The sequence below is a fragment of the Salvia miltiorrhiza genome, chromosome 3 (assembly GCF_028751815.1).
Source record: "Salvia miltiorrhiza cultivar Shanhuang (shh) chromosome 3, IMPLAD_Smil_shh, whole genome shotgun sequence".
NCBI classification, from domain to species: domain Eukaryota; kingdom Viridiplantae; phylum Streptophyta; class Magnoliopsida; order Lamiales; family Lamiaceae; genus Salvia; species Salvia miltiorrhiza.
Window position 1 is genome coordinate 25,214,719 of NC_080389.1, and position 24,258 is coordinate 25,238,976.

The 24,258-nt window shown below is 38.2% G+C and overlaps 1 protein-coding gene and 2 long non-coding RNA genes across 3 annotated transcripts; 2 read left to right on the plus strand and 1 right to left on the minus strand.

Moving 5' to 3' along the window:
- The first annotated feature begins 778 nt into the window (after positions 1-778).
- Positions 779-4,272, plus strand: LOC131013912 (uncharacterized). Its single transcript, XR_009097905.1, has 3 exons — positions 779-1,603; positions 3,557-3,620; positions 4,138-4,272. It is a non-coding gene; the product is annotated as an uncharacterized LOC131013912 (long non-coding RNA).
- A 7,568-nt stretch (positions 4,273-11,840) lies between these two features.
- Positions 11,841-15,368, plus strand: LOC131013914 (uncharacterized). The gene is made up of 3 exons (XR_009097906.1): positions 11,841-12,665; positions 14,603-14,666; positions 15,183-15,368. It is a non-coding gene; the product is annotated as an uncharacterized LOC131013914 (long non-coding RNA).
- Positions 15,369-20,561: 5,193 nt separating this feature from the next.
- LOC131018577 (uncharacterized mitochondrial protein AtMg00310-like) lies at positions 20,562-21,056 on the minus strand. Its single transcript, XM_057947291.1, has one exon. The coding sequence runs from the start codon at positions 21,054-21,056 to the stop codon at positions 20,562-20,564; it is 495 nt and encodes a 164-aa protein (XP_057803274.1).
- Between the last annotated feature and the right edge of the window lie 3,202 nt (positions 21,057-24,258).

The window sequence follows — 24,258 nt, forward strand, 5'->3', positions numbered from 1 at the left end:
CCTTATGATGTATTAGAGTAAGTAGGCCATGTAGCCTATAAACTAGCGTTGCCTCTGAGCTTCGCGAACGTCCATGACGTTTTCCATATTTTCTCAATTGAGAAAGTTCGTGTTTAATCCAAAACACGTCATCTATCAAGAAGAAGGTGTCCCTGGAACCAGTTTTGAGCTACGAAGAGATAGACCTGATGCTATACTGGACTGGAAGATCCAATAACTGAGGGACGAATCGATTCCTTTGATGAAAATCCAGTGGAGATATTATAGTCAAGAAGAATCAACATGGGAAGTTGAAGAGAAGATGAAAGAGAAGTACCCAGAGCTTTTTCCCGAAGAAGAATAACTCAAATTTCGGGACGAAATTTTTTTTAAGGGGGGTAGGATGTAACACCCCGTACTTTTCCTCATGTTGTGAGATAGTGTCTTAACACTAATAAGAGTACCGAGATGTCGAAATTACGAGACTACTTTTTTTATGAGTAGATAAGACGGATTGTCTTTTAAATAGAGATACGAGTGAATAAACCGATGATGGAATTAGAGTGATGAGATTTGAGAAATGAGTTGAGATAGAGATGCTGATTGAATTGAGCTGAGATTTTATTTTTCCAACTACCGGGAATAGAGTTACCGGATACTGAATTATTAGAGATTGACTGTCCTATTAAGAAAAATAGGAATACTGAGTTGGATATAGAGCCGAGGAAGAAAGAGTGAGAACCTCGATGAAAATAGTCGGTTAGAGAGAGACGTTTAGTCTGTTTGTGTTTGCCGACTGCTTTGATGTGATGTTATGTGAATTTACGTGACTGAGTGATTATGTGATTTTGTGACGTGTGTCATTATGACCAAGTGATTATGATTTTTATTTGAGACCTTAGCACTTGGAATTTTTATTAAGTTTACAAAGCAAGTGCAGTTTATTTTTATCGAGAAATCGAATGATGCCGGTTTATGAAAATTTTTCCGAGCATAATATTTTTTTTAATTATTTTCCTTCCTACGAAGAGGAATATTATATATATGTGAGTGCACTAATATGAGTGCTATAATTATTATTTTGGTCACATGAATATTTATGATGTGGTATTTTATTAATGAGTGACTTTACCATAGTTTTGTGATTTTATTTGATCACCTTTCACACACTTTATTTAATTACCCATACCATATGTTATATGCCTAAATTTTGCTAAGTATAGAATTGAGAGAGTAGAGAATTGAGAGTATGAGATGGAGAGTGTAGAGATTAGAGAGAGATTAGAGTGAGAGAGAGATCATCCATTAATTACTAAATATTCCCTAAGATTTACAAATCTCTTTAAAGATACACAAGATCATCCAAATCAAATACAATCTTGCAAAAGTTTCCTCTCTCTTCTCCACCCCATTTTCGGTCATCTCTCTCCCTCCCTTCATCTCTCTACTTTCCTCCATTGTTAGCCATAGATGAGACCTCCGAAGCTCTACCAAAGTATGCCAAACACATAAATCACTACTTAAATCCTCCATAAACACTTCCATCTCCTTAAATTCAAGAGAATCCTTGAAGATTGGTTTCAAGAATAGTGAGAGAAAATTTGGATAATTGGTGAAAACTTGGGTAAGTGATCTCCATATTCATAGATATAATTTGTATGAGTTTGTATATGAGTTTATTTGAAGGATTGGAGCAAGAAATCACCCCCTCCCTTTTTCCTTCAAATTTTCGAAAATTTGGGTATCTTACCCTTCAAAAATTTTTCTTCTTCTTTCCTTGAATTGAGGTGAGAAAAATGATCTATGTGATGTTTGGTAATGATTTGTGTGTGTTTTGAAAAGCTATGCTTTGTGATGTAAAAATTTGGTTGAGTTGGTTTACCCCAAATTGGGAATTTTTGAGTTGATGATCGAGGTGATGAATTGATGATGAAAATGAGTCTATGAGGTGTATATGATGATGATTGATGGAGTAATTTGAGTATATGATGTCAATTGGAGTTTTGATGTGAGTTAGTTTACTAGAATTAGGGATATGTGTATATATGCCCTTATTTGTGAATTGATGGTTTTGATGTGAGTTTAAATGACTAAAATTGATAGATATATGATGAGATTAAAGATCCATGTGAGTTTATAAAATTTCTTAGAGTTTAGTTTAATAAAAATTAGGATCTTCTTGTCTATGTGTCTATTAAGTGATTTAACTTAAGATATGTGTAATTGAGCATGATAGTAGTGTTTTAATATGTTTGATTAAGTCTAATGTAAGCTAAGTAAAATTTGGACTTAGTTTAGTTTGAAGGAGTTTTTGAGTTCTCATATGATGTGGGGTTAACGAATGATAAAATGAGGTCAAATTGATTTATGATCATTTTGTGAAGTTGTCATGCTTTTGTTGAGAATTTTATGATGATATATGAGTTTTTCACTAGAGTTAGTTTACATGATAAAAAGGGAAATATATGTGTAAAATGAGTTACATGATGTATGAGGTCAATAATGAATGATTGAGAAATTTTGAGCATGAGATTGAAAAGAGAATTTGATTGATACGTTGTAGAAACGTTTTCCTTGAGATTTGAGTGGATGATGAAAGAAAAGAGTCAAGATTGAGTATTATGAGTATTTTGATGTATTTGAATGTTTTTAAGTGCTTTAAGTGCTTAAAATGAGTTTTGATGTGGTTGCTTTGTATAAATGTTAATTTGAGCATTTAAGAGTTGGGAATGAATTTTTGGTGATTTTTCGTAGGCTACTGACCTACTGTGATCGACGGTTTGTCGATATCAAAAAGCTTTGAAAATTTTACAGAATGTCCCTACATGAGTCTTGAGAACCTCTGTAAAATTTCAAGTCATTTGGACTTGATTTACTATTTTTATAAAATGCAAAACCAAATCTGCACATTTCTGCCGGGAATTTCAGAGAACAGGGGACAAAGTCATTCATTTCAGTGACTTCCTGTGTGAATTAGATTTCCAAATTTTTATGGTATCAACCTTACTGTATGGGATAGATATCCACCAAATTTGAGCTCAGTTTGACAACGTTTACTATTTTAGAAAAATCAATGTTTCCGATTGCTCAAAACTGCCGAATATGGTAGACCTTGGTAAAAACGCCATATCTCCCAAACCACTTGTAGTTTCTGACTCTACTTTTTTTTAAATGAAACTAGACTCAAATAGCTTTCTTTTGGTATGGGTCTGGAGTCCAGGGGATGTCGGAGTCAGAACGTGTTAAAGTTTGAAGTCGAGTCTGTGTAAAAACAGAACATGTCTTGATGACGTTTGATGGTATTTTCTTATGTGCCTTATGTGATTGTGTTGCCTAAGTGTTTGAATGATATTAGACGAGCCTTATATGAGTGATAAATCGAGACTTAGAATCATGATTTTCTTGAAACCTATCCTTGGACTTAAGGATTTGAAATGAGTAAAGAGTTTATGTAGAGTTGATTAAGAGATAGAATATAAGATAAAACATGAGTTAAGGCATGAGATTTTGCCAATGAGTTTCTAATCGAGATTCATTTTCTGACATGAACCTTCGATGATGACGATGATCCCTGAAGACACGAGCAGAGCAAGGAAGTAAGTAACTCCACTTTGACGGGAGTTTTTGAGTAAGGTCTTCAGGTGGGCAATATTTTGAGTATACAAATATTATTCGAGCTTTCTAAAATGATTTAATGATATAATGATGTTATGAGATTAACAAATGTTTTGAGATAAATGATATTTGAGAACCTGTTTGACTTGCCAATTTTCGATGTTGAGCTTGTGTGTTACCCTCTACTGATGAGACGAATTCGGTCCTGCCACAAGCGGGATTTTGTGCACAGAGGTGACTGTGAGCCGTCTTCGGGTCGGCCGGTCACGGTACTTGAGAGGGAGGCCTACTTCTCAGTACCTTTGATGATGAGTAGTGGATGTGGTACATACATGATGAATGTTTAAACTGCGCAGTTACTTATTTATGATGTTGATTATGAAAACTGCATGCACAGATTCATTGATACTAACTTATTTCTGTGTATTGCTGAGATGTGGCAAGTTTCAAACTTATAGCTCTAAGAGCGCCTTTCTTGTTTTTTCGGCGTTTGCCCACTGAGTATTATATACTCACGCCCTGCATGTATTTCTAAATGTGCAGGCTAAGCTAGGAGTGAGATTGGTCTGGTGCTGGTGGGGGATCGTTAGATGACGTATTTGCTTTATCGTATTTCCTTTTTATCGATAAAGTCTTGATGTGAAGTTACTTTGAATATGAATCAAGTAATATACTCACGGTTATGTGTCTCCATACATGTAACCTGGTTCGCCTTTTGCTGCGATACTCTGCATATTATGTTCCTTATGAAAAATAAGCTATACCTGTTTTGTTTTTGTTCGTGAAATTCCTGATAATTAAAAAGTTACAATGACGTTGACGATTTTACCCTTGGGTTCAATTAATAATATTTTCCTTAGCATGCTTTGATGTGAGCTTCCGCTTGATGTTCGACCTATTCTTCTTATCTTTTATTCTTTAAAAATAGTCGTATCGATACTCGTACCCCACTATCACTAGTGTCGGGATTTCGGGCTGCGACAGGGTGGTATCAGAGCAGGTCATCTGCTCTGAGTCTATTGCTTGACTGAGTTGAACCTTTGATTACTGGTATCTTTTTAACTTGAGTACTAGTCTAATTTGAATTCTTAGGCTAGTTTGAGAGAGTCAGTTTGAAACGAAACCCCAGCACCCCATCTCCTCCGGCTTAACGAGGTAAGAGGTTGATGTTGTTACTTATTGCTTTTCTGTTAAAAGCTGAGTTTGGGTTACTAATGAGTTATGAATTGTTTTGATGACGGAATTATTTGAGATGATGGAATCTGATATGAGGCAGTTGATGTGGAATATGAGGAGGAATGTTGAGGCTAGTATAGCCGATGCCCCACCGTACCAAACGAGGACGAGTATGTTGTTGATTGAGATGTACCAAGTAAGTTTCGTCATCCATTTTCTAATGGATATGATGTTTTATATTACAGGATGCCGAGTCATATCGAGACAGCGATGCAGCGATGGTTCAGGGAGTATATCCCGGACTGAGGATGACACCTTGGGTGAACTTCTGGCACACTATCACCGACGATGGAGGAGGGCTATTCCCTATGGGATCGATGGCGCGGAGGCCATTACGCTTTTGATTCCACTACTTGCCACCTTTGTGGCGAGACTGGGCGACATCTTTAGTGCCCCAGTACGTAGATACTACCTGGTTGGAGGGCATCATGTACGGAGACCTTAGTGGCTTCATCGCGACGCTGAGCCACCAGTTATTTTGCTCATGGCGATCCGCCTTCACCGCCGTATAGGAGAGCTTGAGGGACCAGCCCAGGGAAGGGAGCTAGTTGTTGTAGCCTCCACCTCTCGAGGAGCCGATTTCTGATGGCACCTCTACCCCCAGCTGATCCGATTTCAGTTTCTCTCGAGTCTGATGATCCAGAGCCGATGGTTTTCGAGCCGTACTCACCTGGGATTGAGCGTGATCCGTTTGCGTTTGTATCACTTATTCCTTCTCCCAGTGCTGATTTCCCGCCTTGGGATTTGACACCGGCGACGACACCGTTGCCATTGCCACCTGTTGAGTCGACACAGCCGATTGATTCTACTGAGTCTGAGACGCAGCATGTTCCTTCCGATCCATATCCGAGGGTTGCCCCGCTGCCTGAGCTTGGCACTTTGGCCTTCCAGACGTACATGCACCCGATTCTATATTCACCGTACCGAGACGCTCAGGAGGGAGGATCTCGGCCGGCACGCTCCGATAGTGATGAGGAGGACCCCGAGGAGGAGACTCCAGAGATGACGGTCGGCTATGGTTGGACTCAGCCACTGCAGCGTCAGACTACTGCCGATGGAGTTGATACGTGGATACCTATTCCTGAGACACCTGTCTATACTCCGATAGTGGATGAGTCAGATTATGACAGCCCGTATTGATTGAGGCGACGAGCTGGATCTCGAGAGATGATGCCTAGTGATTACGTATGTCTTGTAGACGCGTATATATGTATAGGTGCATAGTTGTTATATATATATATAGGTAGAGAAGCATAGTATAGTGTGTATGTGTGTATAGCCTAGATCTATATATGCTTAGTATGTATGATGCTTGTATAGCCTAGAGCATCATTTTGGAGTTAGGACTTTTGTGCATAAGACTTCACTTTTGTAAAAGACCTCGATAGAGAGGCAATTTTCCATATATATATATACAAGAGATGTTTATGATTAGTGAGTTTCACTATCTTTAGCAGAGCTTTGAGAATGATGATGATGCTGATGCATGATGAAAAATGAGAAATAGAGATTGATGAGAATTTCGAACGATGATAGACGAGAAATAGACTGGATGAGAGTTTTGAGAACTTTGAGATCACAAATGAGATATAGAAGTGAAATGAGAAACGAGGATTTGTATTTTGCAAAGACGAACGGTTAGTTAGAGATCGATAGTTATATAACTCTTTTTCCTTTTGTAGTATACCTCCGAAAAGAAGAGGGAACCAAGCATAAACCGAGAAGAAGATGAAGAAGATGAAGAAAAAGAACAGAGAAACCAACCGTTGAGATAATACGACGAGAGTTAGAGTTTTCATCGCGATTTAGGGACACGACCCTAATAGGACGAACGTGTTATGGAGACTTCATGGAATGCATAGATACTATCGACCAATAGTACTTTGAAATAGAGGTACTTTCACCGGGACCGCGCGTTTCATCGCTAGAGTAGTCATGAGAGTAGACTTATTGAGTCCCTATCCCGCTTGGTCGTATTTAAATTTTTTCTGCATCCATTTGAACTCCAACAGGAGATGAACTATTTCCTATTGAGAAATTTTTTTCCAGATCCACTGTGATTGAGCCTGAGCCATTTGTGTTGGAAATCCTTATCCCTTGCTTTAACAGTGGACAATTTATTCATTTTCCCACCTAGTGGATTGTTTCTACCTCCAGTATTGATTTATTTCTATCATATCATATCTCAGTTTTTGTTCTAGATTTTGTTCTAGCTTTTGATCTTGCCTTGATTGTAACTTCTTCATTATCCTTGAAATAGCACTGGCTATTATGGAATCATTCCATTACTTGAGCTCGTCTTGTTCAAAATCAAGAATTTTTATTCATCACATCCTATTACCCTACCACATCCGACAAGAATTAGGAATGTCTAGGTAACTAGGATGGTATAACAATAAGAGTGTTTGGAAGAAACACGATATATGGGAGCAGCCATAGAATATAATTATTACGGGACGAGCATGACTGTTTCGATTATGGATTTTCTTATATTAGCCAAGTATGCAACAAGCTAACAAATTCGAGGACGAGAAGAAGTGATGCTAAGCCAGAATAGGCAACAGCAAGTTCAAGGAGATCGAGATGACAGACTAGAGCAAATAATGTTTTCCACGATAGTAGACTGAGATGACGACTAGCATAGATGTAGCATCGTCGTAAGTATTAGGGGATGTTTTATTTTCGTTACGCCCCGCAATTAGTAAGAGTTCTCGAAAGAGAAAATTTTCTTATATGTCTATATGATGATGACCAGAGAGTCTCTATGCTTGAGTAGAGTTTTGAGCTAATGTTGCATTGATAGACATGAAATATGTCTTTGACGATGAGTTATGAGAATTGAGAAAATAGTATGATGTTGAGTAAGAGTCTTATGATTCGTGAGTTATGAGAATTAGTTCTAAGGGTTGATATATGTTCCCTTAGACTTTTACCGAGAAAGAGAAAACCGACCGAAGCAAGAAATAGAGTTGATGATATGAGATAAGGCAATAAAACCGTAGCTGAATACGAACGTCAGTTTCGCGACTAGGTCCGGTGTGCCACATATCGAGAAGAGATGATGGAGAAGATGTCAGTTTTGTTTCGATCAGGTTTGAGACAAGAGGTACGAGACGATGTAACGAGTCAGAGAGCGGTTATGTGTACTGAAGCATTAAATAGAGCGTTTGATATAGAACTGGCAATGCAGCCAGAGAACGTGATTTGAGCTTCAGCACCCAAACGAGTTAGAGCACTCAGACGTGCAATCCATCCTTTCCTGGATGCGGGCAAGAAGAAAAGAGAAAATGGGACGACCGAAGTCAAGATCCCAAAAAGCCGTGGCAGAGTCAGAATACGCCACCGCGACATCAGAACTGAGACAAACAGCCTTAAGTTGGCCCAACTGCCCCAGAAGCAGTAACTTTCAAGGACCGCAAGGGTTATCGCCTTGTCAAAGAGCAATAAATTACATCTGAGAGAATGCAAGATGAGACAGAATAAGCAATTATACCTGCGGAAGGATCGGGCACTACTCGAAACAGTGTTCGAATCGTCAGTAAAGTGGAAGCGGATGACGACCGAGTCAGTTTCGGCCGCAACTCAAGACGACGAAAGGAATCCTACCGCTACCTCCACCACAGCGACAACAGCCAGCCTATCGACCGCGTCAGTCAAGAAGGCAACCACCAGCCCCGCAGGCAAATCACCCTCATCATCAGAGACTGTTCGCGCTTAAGTAGAAAGCACCGGACAAGAATCGAGGAATCGTGACAGGTAGGCGAGTCGAAAGGTATGCCTGTAGTAATTTGTTCGACACTGAACATAGAGCTCGCTCCACAACCTCTAAAGAGTAGCCATACCCATAGACAGAATTATTACGGTTTTATCCGTATGCCCTAACTTAGAATTTAAGTTAGAATCGATTAAGCTCGAGATTAGAAATCTGAGACTGATGCATATGTGGTACTTGGATATAAATGTGAAGAATGGACTGGTTAGAGAAAAATCGTGCGAAGATACAATGCACGGAGAGATGAATATATTTTCAGCCATTTGGTCGAGAACCAATTTCCTACATTGGTATTGTGAGAAAATGGAAGAAGACGCCGATTATCTCGGCGCTGCAAGCAAGAGATCACTTGCGAAGAAAAGATACAACCGCGTATGTTGTATATTTTAAACCAGAGAGATGAATTCGAGGCAAACGTTGACGACGTACCAGATGTGCGAGAGTATAAAGACGTTTTCCCTGAAGACTTTACCGGGTTTTCCCCAGATCGACAGCTTGAGTTTACGATCGAGTTAGAACCTAGCGCCGTACCGACGTCAAAAGCGCCGTACAGAATGACCCTCACAGAGTTGCAAGAGTTAAAGCTGCAACTACAAGAACATCCAGATATGAATTTCTTTCGACCCAGTGTTTTTCCGTGGAAGAGCACCAGTTCTTTCTGTTAAAAGAAGGACGGAAGCTTGAGGTTGTGTATCGATTATCGAGAGCTGAATAAAGTAACGTTGAAGAATCAATATCCGTTACCCCGGATCGATGATCTATTCGATCAACTACGAAGAGCGAGCACCTTTTTACAGATTGACTTGAGGATGGGATACTATCAGCTGAAAATACGGTCGGAAGATATTTCCGAAGACGACATCGCGTATGCAATATGGCATTACTATAAACTTAAGGATGTTTGGAAGATATGTCTTTCGGTTTGACGAATGCACCAACTGTGTTCATGAATCACATGAACTGCATTTTTCGCGAATACCTAGACAAGTTCGTGATAGTCTTTATAGACGATATCCTGATTTACTCGAAGAGTAAACGAGAACGCAAAGAGCGTATGATGATCGTGTTAGAAAGATTACGAGCTGAAAAGCTTTAAGCAAGGTTAGCAAATGAAAGTTCTGGCCTGAAGAAGTCAATTTTCTCGGCCATATTGTTTCTGCGAGAGGAATTGAAGTAGACCCAGCAAAAGTTCAAGCGGTACAGGAGCGGAGATCGCCAACCACACCGCACGAGATTCACAGTTTTCTGAGATTAGCAGGGTATTATCGACGTTTTATTGAGGGCTTTTCAGAAGTCGCTAAGCCATTGACGCACCTGCTAAAGAAAGAAGTCAAGTCCGTCAGACGGACGAATGTGAGCGAAGTTTTCAAGAGCTGAAAAAGAGGCTCACTATAGCCCCAGTGTTAGCTATTCCAGAAGCGGATCAAGAGTATGCAGTTTATACTGATGCATCGAGAAATGGTCCAAGATGTGCACTGATGCAAGAATGAAGAGTTATAGCGTATGCTTCGCAACAACTGAGATCACACGAGATGAGTTATCCGACGCATGATTTAAAATTAGCAGCCGTAGTGCATGCTTTGAAGATCTGGAGACACCATTCCTATGGAGCACGGTGTGAGATATACACCGATCATGAGAGTCTCAAATATTTCTTTGAGCAAAAAGATCTGAACATACGACGAAGAAGATGACTAGAGTTGATGAAAGACTACGATTGTGAAATAAATTATCACCCTGGAAAGGCTAACGTAGTAATTGACGCGTTGAGCAGAAAGAATCAGGGAGAGTTAGGATTTCTCCTTACTCGAGAAGAGAACCTAATCGAGGAATTCGAGAAGATGAATTTAGAGGTAGTAATACCACCACAAACGACAGAAATAATAATTTCTGCGCTGAACGTTACCCCTGACCTACGATTGAGACTGGTCACAGCATAGAGAGTGAATGAGAAGATGGAAAGATTGCGAATAAAGTTTCGAACCGAAAAAGTAGAGAATTATGAAGAGATGTCAGATAATGCCTTTTTGTTTAAAAAGAGAGTGTGTATACCCGATAAAGAAGAGTTGAGGAATGAGATTATGAGCGAAGCTCATGACACCCTTTACACCACACATGTGGGTAGTATAAAGATATGCCAAGACTGAAACGACGCTTTGATAGGAGAATAAGAAGCGAGAGAGGGCATCTTTCGTAGAAGGATGTTTAACGTGTTAACATGTGAAGGCGCCACTTTGGCAACCTTATACAATTATACCTATTAGAGACTTCCACAATAGAAGTGAGACCACTTAGCCATGAATTATGGCATTGATTAGCAAAATCGAGAAAAGAAAACTCAACAATTGAGTAATTGTGAATAGATTCTGTTGATGATAGAAACGATGATTATGTGAGTTTTCCCTATCTCGGGGAGCATGTTATTTTCGAGTTAACAAGAACTCAAACCGAGATACATAGGACCTTATGATGTATTAGAGTAAGTAGGCCATGTAGCCTATAAACTAGCGTTGCCTCTGAGCTTCGCGAACGTCCATGACGTTTTCCATATTTTCTCAATTGAGAAAGTTCGTGTTTAATCCAAAACACGTCATCTATCAAGAAGAGGTGTCCCTGGAACCAGTTTTGAGCTACGAAGAGATAGACCTGATGCTATACTGGACTGGAAGATCCAATAACTGAGGGACGAATCGATTCCTTTGATGAAAATCCAGTGGAGATATTATAGTCAAGAAGAATCAACATGGGAAGTTGAAGAGAAGATGAAAGAGAAGTACCCAGAGCTTTTTCCCGAAGAAGAATAACTCAAATTTCGGGACGAAATTTTTTTTAAGGGGGGTAGGATGTAACACCCCGTACTTTTCCTCATGTTGTGAGATAGTGTCTTAACACTAATAAGAGTACCGAGATGTCGAAATACGAGACTACTTTTTTTATGAGTAGATAAGACGGATTGTCTTTTAAATAGAGATACGAGTGAATAAACCGATGATGGAATTAGAGTGATGAGATTTGAGAAATGAGTTGAGATAGAGATGCTGATTGAATTGAGCTGAGATTTTATTTTTCCAACTACCGGGAATAGAGTTACCGGATACTGAATTATTAGAGATTGACTGTCCTATTAAGAAAAATAGGAATACTGAGTTGGATATAGAGCCGAGGAAGAAAGAGTGAGAACCTCGATGAAAATAGTCGGTTAGAGAGAGACGTTTAGTCTGTTTGTGTTTGCCGACTGCTTTGATGTGATGTTATGTGAATTTACGTGACTGAGTGATTATGTGATTTTGTGACGTGTGTCATTATGACCAAGTGATTATGATTTTTATTTGAGACCTTAGCACTTGGAATTTTTATTAAGTTTACAAAGCAAGTGCAGTTTATTTTTATCGAGAAATCGAATGATGCCGGTTTATGAAAATTTTTCCGAGCATAATATTTTTTTTAATTATTTTCCTTCCTACGAAGAGGAATATTATATATATGTGAGTGCACTAATATGAGTGCTATAATTATTATTTTGGTCACATGAATATTTATGATGTGGTATTTTATTAATGAGTGACTTTACCATAGTTTTGTGATTTTATTTGATCACCTTTCACACACTTTATTTAATTACCCATACCATATGTTATATGCCTAAATTTTGCTAAGTATAGAATTGAGAGAGTAGAGAATTGAGAGTATGAGATGGAGAGTGTAGAGATTAGAGAGAGATTAGAGTGAGAGAGAGATCATCCATTAATTACTAAATATTCCCTAAGATTTACAAATCTCTTTAAAGATACACAAGATCATCCAAATCAAATACAATCTTGCAAAAGTTTCCTCTCTCTTCTCCACCCCATTTTCGGTCATCTCTCTCCCTCCCTTCATCTCTCTACTTTCCTCCATTGTTAGCCATAGATGAGACCTCCGAAGCTCTACCAAAGTATGCCAAACACATAAATCACTACTTAAATCCTCCATAAACACTTCCATCTCCTTAAATTCAAGAGAATCCTTGAAGATTGGTTTCAAGAATAGTGAGAGAAAATTTGGATAATTGGTGAAAACTTGGGTAAGTGATCTCCATATTCATAGATATAATTTGTATGAGTTTGTATATGAGTTTATTTGAAGGATTGGAGCAAGAAATCACCCCCTCCTTTTTCCTTCAAATTTCGAAAATTTGGGTATCTTACCCTTCAAAATTTTTCTTCTTCTTCCTTGAATTGAGGTGAGAAAAATGATCTATGTGAGTTTGGTAATGATTTGTGTGTTTTGAAAAGCTATGCTTTGTGATGTAAAAATTTGGGTGTTGAGTGGTTTACCCAAATTGGGAATTTTTGAGTGATGATCGAGGTGATGAATTGATGATGAAAATGAGTCTATGAGGTGTATATGATGATGATTGATGGAGTAATTTGAGTATTGATGTCAATTGGAGTTTTGTGTGAGTAGTTTACTAGAATTAGGGATATGTGTATATATGCCCTTATTTGTGAATTGATGGTTTTGATGTGAGTTTAAATGACTAAAATTGATGATATATGATGAGATTAAAGATCATGTGAGTTATAAAATTCTTAGAGTTAGTTTAATAAAAATTAGGATCTTCTTGTCTATGTGTCTATTAAGTGATTTAACTTAAGATATGTGTAATTGAGCATGATAGTAGTGTTTTAATATGTTTGATTAAGTCTAATGTAAGCTAAGTAAAATTTGGACTTAGTTTAGTTTGAAGGAGTTTTTGAGTTCTCATATGATGTGGGGTTAACGAATGATAAAATGAGGTCAAATTGATTTATGATCATTTTGTGAAGTTGTCATGCTTTTGTTGAGAATTTTATGATGATATATGAGTTTTTCACTAGAGTTAGTTTACATGATAAAAAGGGAAATATATGTGTAAAATGAGTTACATGATGTATGAGGTCAATAATGAATGATTGAGAAATTTTGAGCATGAGATTGAAAAGAGAATTTGATTGATACGTTGTAGAAACGTTTTCCTTGAGATTTGAGTGGATGATGAAAGAAAAGAGTCAAGATTGAGTATTATGAGTATTTTGATGTATTTGAATGTTTTTAAGTGCTTTAAGTGCTTAAAATGAGTTTTGATGTGGTTGCTTTGTATAAATGTTAATTTGAGCATTTAAGAGTTGGGAATGAATTTTTGGTGATTTTTCGTAGGCTACTGACCTACTGTGATCGACGGTTTGTCGATATCAAAAAGCTTTGAAAATTTTACAGAATGTCCCTACATGAGTCTTGAGAACCTCTGTAAAATTTCAAGTCATTTGGACTTGATTTACTATTTTTATAAAATGCAAAACCAAATCTGCACATTTCTGCCGGGAATTTCAGAGAACAGGGGACAAAGTCATTCATTTCAGTGACTTCCTGTGTGAATTAGATTTCCAAATTTTTATGGTATCAACCTTACTGTATGGGCTAGATATCCACCAAATTTGAGCTCAGTTTGACAACGTTTACTATTTTAGAAAAATCAATGTTTCCGATTGCTCAAAACTGCCGAATATGGTAGACCTTGGTAAAAACGCCATATCTCCCAAACCACTTGTAGTTTCTGACTCTACTTTTTTTTAAATGAAACTAGACTCAAATACCTTTCTTTTGGTATGGGTCTGGAGTCCAGGGGATGTCGGAGTCAGAACGTGTTAAAGTTTGAAGTCGAGTCTGTGTAAAAACAGAACATGTCTTGATGACGTTTGATGGTATTTTCTTATGTGCCTTATGTGATTGTGTTGCCTAAGTGTTTGAATGATATTAGACGAGCCTTATATGAGTGATAATCGAGACTTAGAATCATGATTTTCTTGAAACCTATCCTTGGACTTAAGGATTTGAAATGAGTAAAGAGTTTATGTAGAGTTGATTAAGAGATAGAATATAAGATAAAACATGAGTTAAGGCATGAGATTTTGCCAATGAGTTTCTAATCGAGATTCATTTTCTGACATGAACCTTCGATGATGACGATGATCCCTGAAGACACGAGCAGAGCAAGGAAGTAAGTAACTCCACTTTGACGGGAGTTTTTGAGTAAGGTCTTCAGGTGGGCAATATTTTGAGTATACAATATTATTCGAGCTTTCTAAAATGATTTAATGATATAATGATGTTATGAGATTAACAAATGTTTTGAGATAAATGATATTTGAGAACCGTTTGACTTGCCAATTTTCGATGTTGAGCTTGTGTGTTACCCTCTACTGATGAGACGAATTCGGTCCTGCCACAAGCGGGATTTTGTGCACAGAGGTGACTGTGAGCCGTCTTCGGGTCGGCCGGTCACGGTACTTGAGAGGGAGGCCTACTTCTCAGTACCTTTGATGATGAGTAGTGGATGTGGTACATACATGATGAATGTTTAAACTGCGCAGTTACTTATTTATGATGTTGATTATGAAAACTGCATGCACAGATTCATTGATACTAACTTATTTCTGTGTATTGCTGAGATGTGGCAAGTTTCAAACTTATAGCTCTAAGAGCGCCTTTCTTGTTTTTTTCGGCGTTTGCCCACTGAGTATTATATACTCACGCCCTGCATGTATTTCTAAATGTGCAGGCTAAGCTAGGAGTGAGATTGGTCTGGTGCTGGTGGGGGATCGTTAGATGACGTATTTGCTTTATCGTATTTCCTTTTTATCGATAAAGTCTTGATGTGAAGTTACTTTGAATATGAATCAAGTAATATACTCACGGTTATGTGTCTCCATACATGTAACTGGTTCGCCTTTTTCTGCGATACTCTGCATATTATGTTCCTTATGAAAAATAAGCTATACCTGTTTTGTTTTTGTTCGTGAAATTCCTGATAATTAAAAAGTTACAATGACGTTGACGATTTTACCCTTGGGTTCAATTAATAATATTTTCCTTAGCATGCTTTGATGTGAGCTTCCGCTTGATGTTCGACCTATTCTTCTTATCTTTTATTCTTTAAAAATAGTCGTATCGATACTCGTACCCGACTATCACTAGTGTCGGGATTTCGGGCTGCGACAGTAGAACAGCTTTTCCCTTGGATTTGAGTGAGAGTTGAGTTTTGGGGGAGAGTTTGGAGACAACTTTGGATTTGGATTTGGAGACTGTTTTGGATGATGTTTTTAGGAGTGAGGAACGTGGACGGCGAGGTACAGTTGTGGCAGGAATGGAGGGAGAGGGAATGGGGCATTCATAAGTGGGAGGTTCAAGGGGTTCCGACTCAATAGTTTCATGAGAAGAAACAACAATTACCTTCGATTTCTTGGAAGGCTTAGGTCCACCTTTTGCCACTTTAAAGAGCCGAAAACCATCAGTGAATGACAGCATCTCCGGCCAGTAAATGAGAGGAAAATTTTTCATCCCTTCGATGATGATTTGAGAAACTATGTTTCCCTGTCAGAGCAAGTTGGCAGGCTTGAAATTGCAAGGCTCGCTGAAAAGAAGATCGAGGTAAGCCTGTTCCCAGTTGTAAGGTCCTTCCGTCAAAAGAGCAGCTAGAATATTTTTCTGGGGTTGAGACGCTTTATCTGTGGTTCCCGTTGCGCCAATCCAACATTTTTGAATGATTTTGCCTAGCAGTGTGAATCTAGGCTTTAGAAGAGATAAAACAAGGGTTCCTTCAGTAGACTCGTTTGTCTCCTTCATTGCCATTTTGAGAGTGGCGTTGGCTTCCTCATCTGAGAGGGATGAGAGTGACGGACCATGTGCGAGAGGTTGAACAGCTCTCTGACAATGTTTGTAACATTAAGAGTTTCCTCATGTTCATTCGAGAGATATGAAGAGGTGTAAACTGTGATTGTGGAGAGGAGTTCGCCTGATTCGTTGAATCGCAAATTCTCATAGAATTGTTTGACTGTAGCAGTGAGTAGATAATCCACTTCTCAGGTTACAAAGGTCATCCATTGATGTCGAGTCAGAATCTCTTCTGCTTCTGCGTGTTCCGGCTTTGTCTGAAATGATGGAGTGTCTACTGACTGTTCATATCTGATGTTTTTGGTGGTGCAGTAGATTTTCTTGGTGCCAGACTTCTTTCCGTCAGATTTTGCCATTTTTGTGTATCTGTAGAAGACAAATTTTGCGTAGGACAATCTCACAGTAGGGTGCTGTGGATTAGAGATTAGTTTGCATGCAAGAGGGAGAGAAAATTGATTAGTTGTGAGAGAGAGGGCGTTATGATGGAGAAAATGCAATCGTGGGAGATGAACAATTATTTAGGGCAATTGAAAAGACATCGGCGGTTTGAAATCCGCGCGCCAAGTCGAATTTAATGATTTTTTAAAGCTGTAATAAATGCCCGTCAGAGAAATTTCTTAAAATGAGAGATTTTAAATGATGAAGAATATTTGGCGTAATCTCTAATAATGAAAAAGGGGCAGAAGAAGAAATCAAATCATGTGTAGGTCAGAATAAGATATATTCAAAAGGTAATTTGAATAAATCTTGTTCAGCAAGAAAAACATAGTCTCCGTATTCAATAAAATATCATCTCAGTTCCTATCAGTTACAGTTAAGATCACTTCAGTTGAAGATTTTAGTGCGTTTTCAACAATACTGTAAAGTTCACAACAATGTGCTGCACTTAACCATAACCGACTGATTGTTCATAATGAGTTTCTTCTTCCACGACTTCGAGTGATCAGATAGTAACGTTCCCCCTAAACATATGCTCAAACAATTCACAATCTAAACTCAACAGAGTAAGATACAAACATGAATGAGACAATAAACATTTGTCTGAAGATAATAGATATTCAATTCATTCAATCAGTGATGGGGACTTGAACTGATGAGAGAACAATTGACAAAGTTAAACTCAAAGCGCGATAGGAAACACGCGATAACAAGAAAGCTACAAAAGAGTGAAACTTTAACAAGAACAATTCATCAAAAATACAAACTCAAGGATCAGCAAGACTCGACTTTCTTTACAATTACAAATACAAACACTTTAACAATTCATTAAAAGCTACTACGCCAAGAATTTAAATAACTGTAAATAAAAACTTCTAATCTAATTTGACAGAAATGAAATTGCAAATTGAAAACTCAACATAATTCATGCAAGTTCAAAGAAGTTAACGTAAATAAGAAATACCGAGAATCGAATCACTGTCACTAATTACAACTTCGAAACGGGAAATTAAAGCAAAACGGAAATTGAAAGCTAACTAAAACAAAATCTCGGAAAACATAAAGAACTTTGAAAACTAGAAAAACCCTAAACTGTTTTTGGTGCCGGAGGCAGAAGATTGATTTTGATCATGAACCGTTAAGTCCTTTTTATAGACTGCCTTTCATCAACCCTAAAGTCAATCAAGAGGGCCCATCAAATCTGGGCTTAAAAGATAGAGCCGTGCGCGCACAAGAGAGTGCAGGTTGGGAAAAAGTACTCGGCAAGTCACGGCAGCGCTGGCGAGTGATTGCCAGCTCTGGAGCAGTGCTGACGGCCTTGCGCGTGATTGCCAGCTCTGGATGCAGTCAGCTCTGGCTAGGGATTGTCAGCTCTGGATGCGCTGAGCTCTGGAGACATAGTCAGCTCTGGAAACGTAGGCAGCTCTGGCGAGTTTTGGTCAGCTCTGGAAACGTAGGCAACTCTGGAGACATAGGCAGCTCTGGTAAGGATGGCAGTCGGGTACGACGAGTACGGATAGTGACTATCCATACCCATACCCACGAACTAAATGGATAGTGGTCTTTAATCACGAAACTATCCATGGATATCAAATGGTATCCAAACCCACTACCTACGGATACCCGCTACCCGTCGGGTATCCACGAACCCGCTATCCGGCGGGTATCCGTCACCCGCTATTCGCCGGATACCCACTAACCGTCGGATACCTGCCATCTACTATCCACTGGATACTCACGAAATAAAATTTAAATATAAATTTACAACAAATTTAATAGAAAAAAAAAATCAACACAAATAACATAGTTCAAATCCTTATGTTGAAATCCACAAAGAACAATGTTTAAATTCAAATTCATAAACTAAAATATAAAATCCAACAAAATTCTATAATTGCTCAACAAAATTCAAATTTAAATTAGGGGTTATTGCCCGAAAATACATATACTTTGTCAATTTTCTGGTTTATATCATGACTTTATAATTTGGCCAGAAAATACATCAATTTTCAATTTAATTACAATTATAACATGACTTTATAGTCTGGCCAGAAAATACACCAAGTTTCAATTTATTCTCAATTATAACATGACCTTATTTAGATTATTTTTCATCATAGATGTATTAATATTTATTGTATTTATATTAAATTGTTATGTACAAAATATTTATAATTGATTGATTAATTTTTATAAAAATTAAGTTAGATGATTAATTATTTCATAACATATATATATATATATATATATATATGTATGTATTTTTAAGCCATCAATATAATATCTTGTTATATATATATATATATATAAATTTGATTTTAATGTTCTATTAATATATTATATATATAATAAGTATTTATTTATTTAAATTATGAAATTATAAAATATTAGGACCAATAAAAAAAATTACGTACATATATAATAGAAACTATGTTAAAAAGTAAATAATATTACATATTATTTACATATAGATGTATATTTATCAAATATATGTGTATTTATGTATAGTATATTGTGAGATGAAAAGAAAATTAAAAATATTTAATGTATTAAACTTGATATTATTATACTAAATTAATTACAAGGTCATGTTATAATTGAGAATAAATTGAAACTTGGTGTATTTTCTGGCCAGACTATAAAGTCATGTTATAATTGCAATTAAATTGAAAATTGATGTATTTTCTAGCCAAATTATAAGGTCATGATATAAACCAGAAAATTAACAAAGTATATGTATTTTCTGGCAATAACCCCTTTAAATTATACTATTAGAATTTGGGCCTTAGTTCAGTTTCTGTTTGGGCCTATTTTAAGATATAATATGCTAGCCCATAATCTCAAAATATATATTCAAAGTCCATATTTTATGGAATTTTTGGTGGATAATTGACGGCGGATAATTGACGGGTAATTGGCGGGTATTTTTCACGGGTAAACGGGTTTCGCGGGTATGGATAGTAAGTATCCAAACCCATACCCACGAACTAAATGGATAGTGAATTGCAACCACGAAACTATCCGTGGATATCAAATTGTATCCAAACCCACCCTAATAGGTTCGGGTTTTCGCGGATATCCGTTACCCGCGGGTAGATTGTCATCCCTAAGCTCTGGCGAGTTTTGGACAACTCTGGAATTCTACTCTGGTGAATGAATTCAGCTCTGTCGAATTTGTTCAGCTCTGGCTGCCTGACCGCTCTAGGGAGTGTTGTCAGCGCTAGCGATGGATTGCCAGCGCTGGGCACCACTTTGAGCCCAAATAAGCAATTTCTGATCCAAATCTCCAACATAGCATTCTTCCTCCTATTTTATCAGAATCTCCTACAAAACATCAACAGACTCATAAACACACCAGATTCCAGAACAAATAAGCTCAGAATAGCACAAACAAACCTCCCAAAATAAGAACAATTAGGCATAAATCAGAAACCCAAAGGCAGTCCCGTAGAGCATGCTCAATAGTTTCCGTACACTGTCCACATCTTCGGCAAAATGGATCCACAGGAATGGAACGGTCCATTAAAGCTCGAGCCGTAGGTAGAGCCCCCACCAAGCACTTCCACAAGAAAAATTTAACCTTAGGAATGACTTCCAACCCCCAAATCCAATTCCAAAGGCAGGAAGAATCATTTGATGACGAAGCAACATCCTGATTTCTGACTTCACAAGCAAGAAGATAGCCAGATTTAACAGAGTACATATTATACCTTCCATTTGGCCAAATAGGCATGTCCGGATTGGAGGGGTTCACAGCCAAAGAATCCGAAAACTTCTAAAGATCTTCTGCCGGCAAAATAGAGTCCAATCTGTCCAAATCCCAGGTCAGCTAGTTGTCCAAAAGGAGATCGACAACCTTCAAATCAGCCCACTGCTCATTAACACGAGCAGGTCTAAAATTTTCTCTTCCATCCGGTAACCAAGCATCCCTACCGATACGAATTCTAGTGCGGTCTCCAACACGCCAAGCTAATCCCTCGAGGAGAAGATCACGTCCAACTAGTAAGCTTTTCCAAACAAAAGAAGGATTATGGGCTTTACTAGCAAGGAGTATGTCCGATCGAGGGAAATATCTAGCTTTAAGGGAGCGAGCTAAAAGAGTGGTACCATTCTGGAGGATCCGACACGCTTGCTTTGCCAACATTGCTTGATTAAACAAGCTTAGGTCTCTGAAACCCATTCCCCTATCCTTCTTCGGGATACAAAGCTTTCTCCAGCTTTTCCAGTGAATTCTCCTTTCTTCATTCTTTTGACCCCAGAAAAACCTTGCAGCCACACTATTAAGTCTCTGGCAAATCTGATCAGGGATGGCGAAGCAGCTCATGAGATAGGTGGGGATGGATTGAAGCACAGACTTAATCAGAATACTTTTTCCTGCTCCCGAGAGAAAACGTCTCTTCTAGTCTTTAGCCTTTTTCCTCGTACGATCCACTAGCATCTGAAAGATCTCCACTTTGGATCTACCAACCGTGCTAGGTATTCCCAAATATTTGCCATGATGTCTATCGCACTGAACCCCTAGCTGATTTGCAAGCTCCTACTTCGACGTTTCTAGCACTCCACCGCTAAAAGAAATGGCTAATTTATCAAGGTTCACTTTTTGACCCGAAGCTCCTTTATACCGATTTACAATGACCTTCACAGCTTCGATCTCCTCAGAACAAGCTCTACTGAAGATGATGCAGTCATCTGCAAACAAGAGATGAGTAACCCTAGGAGCTGTTCTGCACAGACGCGCTCCATGAATAATATGTCTAGCTTCAGCTTGCCTAAGAAGTCCCGAGAGGGCCTCTGCACAAAAGAGAAACAGAAAGGGCGACATCTGATCTCCTTGTCTCAGACCACGACTAGGTTTAAAGGAGTCACCAGGGCTGCCATTAACTAAAACGCGAAAAGAAACAGTGGAAACACATCGCATGATAAGATTAACAAGAGAAGTGTGAAAACCAAGCTGCCTCATCATAGCATCTAAGAAACCCCATTCCACCCTATCATATGCTTTTTCCATATCCAATTTAAAGGCAAAACAACCCTTCGACTTAACTTTGTTAATTTTCATCATATGAAAAATCTCAAACGCTAACAAAGCATTATCAGTAATTTGACGACCAGGGACAAAAGCAGACTGACTCTCATGGATAATAGCAGGAAAACACTGTTTAAGGTGATTTGTAATGACCTTGGATATAATCTTATAAATGACATTACAGAGACATATAGGCCTAAACTCAGCAGGAACACAACAATTTTTCTTTTTTGGAATAATACATAAAAAGTGGAATTAATAAGACCAGGATCAGCCCCATTATTAAGGACAACAAGAGCAGTGGGAAGCACATCAAATTTAGCATGAGACCAATACGATGAGTAAAAGATAACAGGCATACCATCTGGCCCAGGGGCCTTGAGAGGAGGCATTTATTTCAAGGCTTTAACAATCTCGTCAGTAGTATATTGTTCATCTCTTCAGTCACCACCGGCTCGATGGAGCGAAGGATCTCTGTGGGATTCTGATTAGGGCCAGCTGAAAAGAGCTCCTGAAAGTATTGTCTGAAAATGAGATCCATTTCCTCGTACTTTCTAGTAACGGAACCATCCAACCTTTGGATCTCGCGGATATGGTTCCGTTTTTTATGCCCATCCGCCACTCTATGGAAGAAACTGGTGTTTCTATCACCCTCAGTAAGCCAGTCTACTTTGGACCTCTGTTTCCACATAATTTCCTCTTTCTTAAGAAGATCATCAAGCTCTTCTTTTACTATTCTTTGTTGGTCTTTAGTGGTGGCAATACAATGGGGTTTCTGAAGCTTAGCCAGCTTCTTTCTAAGATCAGCACACTATTTCAACCGAAAAAAACTTTTCAAAACCAATCTGCCCAAGGATTGGTGTCCATGCTGGTGTCTTGAGTTTAGATTCTATAATGAACACCAGGTCGAGCTTCTTTTGTTTGATGAGCCAAACAAGCTGACGAACTGTCGGTTGGTTCCCAAGCCCCCGATAGTTCCACATAAGGCAACTTATTGTGCCCGGCGGGATTGCTCCTAAGCAATCTCCGCCAATCGTGCAAAAGTGGTAGTAACATCATCAATAACAGCTCCTTTGAGACGCTTTTGGACAATCTCGACCTCGCCTTCTCTCAAAGGAGAGACTATTTTTTCGATCTCAATTGAAGCACGTTTTCGGGTAGTGGCGGTGGGGGTATTAGAGGTTGGGGTTTTTGGGTCAGGGGAGCGGACAAATCTGGTCCATTTTTTTTATTTTGAGGGCGGGTCAAGGTTTAGTTGTTGACTTGGAGGGAGCTCGAGATTTAGAAATTTTGCTAGATCATAGATGGGGGTAATGTCATCAGTTGGATTGAAGGGCGCTTTAGAGGTATCTGGATTAAAGGGCGCTTTAGAGGTATCTGGTTTTTTGGGAGAGTGCACAAGTGCGAAAAGATTGCTGGTATTCTGTAGTGGAGTGTCAAGAAGAGCTATTGGAGCCAGAGCGCGGAGCCACACGCCAGAGACAATTCGCCAGAAGGCGGAGCTATTTAGCAGAGCGGAGCCAAAGAGTAAAAGTCTGCCCCAAGGAAGGAAATCCAGAGCTACTAGACAGAGCGGGATGATGAGGACAGAATCCAGCTCTGTAATTAGGGGACAACGACCTGACAAGTTATAATCTAATAATAGCCTTAATTAGTTTAATGGCGAGCATGCGGAATAGATGACCAAACGAATTTACTACTTTACCCCGATTGTAATGCCTATAAATACCTACGATGATGAAATAAAGCACACGCTCTCTCTTTTACTGCTTTAAGATCTGTTCTCTTTCTTTTATCTCTAGAGTTTGAACTAATAAAATTACATATATAAATAAAATATCTAAATTGTTAGAGTTATGTTTGTTAGATAGTTGACAATTGGAGTCATGGTTGAATATAATTTCATATTTGATGATGCTCTCTCAAACTCTAGATGAGATGATGCTCTCTCAAACTCTAGATGAGATGATGCTCAAAACTCCAGACGAGATGATGCTCTTTCAAGTTTTAGACGAGATGATTCTCTTTCAAGTTTCAGACAAGATAATGCTCAGAAGTTAGAGATGATCTGTCAAGTTTGCGACGAGATGATGCCCACAACTTGGTTGGTCTTAAAACTCCAAATGATACGATGTTCGATAAATCAGTTATGGTCTTTTAAATATCAGGTGAGATTATTTTCATAATTAGTTATGTTTTTAGAAGTTCGGAATTATATGATACTCACAATTCAATTATGATTTTTCAAACTCCATATAAAATTATGGTCAAAAGGCAAAAAAAAAAAAAAAAATTGAACAAAATTAATAAATCTTGTAATAACAAATGCAACAAATCAATCCGCCATCATACCTATGTCAAATTTATATGTATTTCTACTCTTTTTTTTTTCTTACGCGTTAACTTTTTATAAAATTTCATATGAAAACTAATGGGTATTTTTATGATCTCAACAAAATTAATAATTTAATTGCTAAAAGTTGTTGAGATTAATATAATT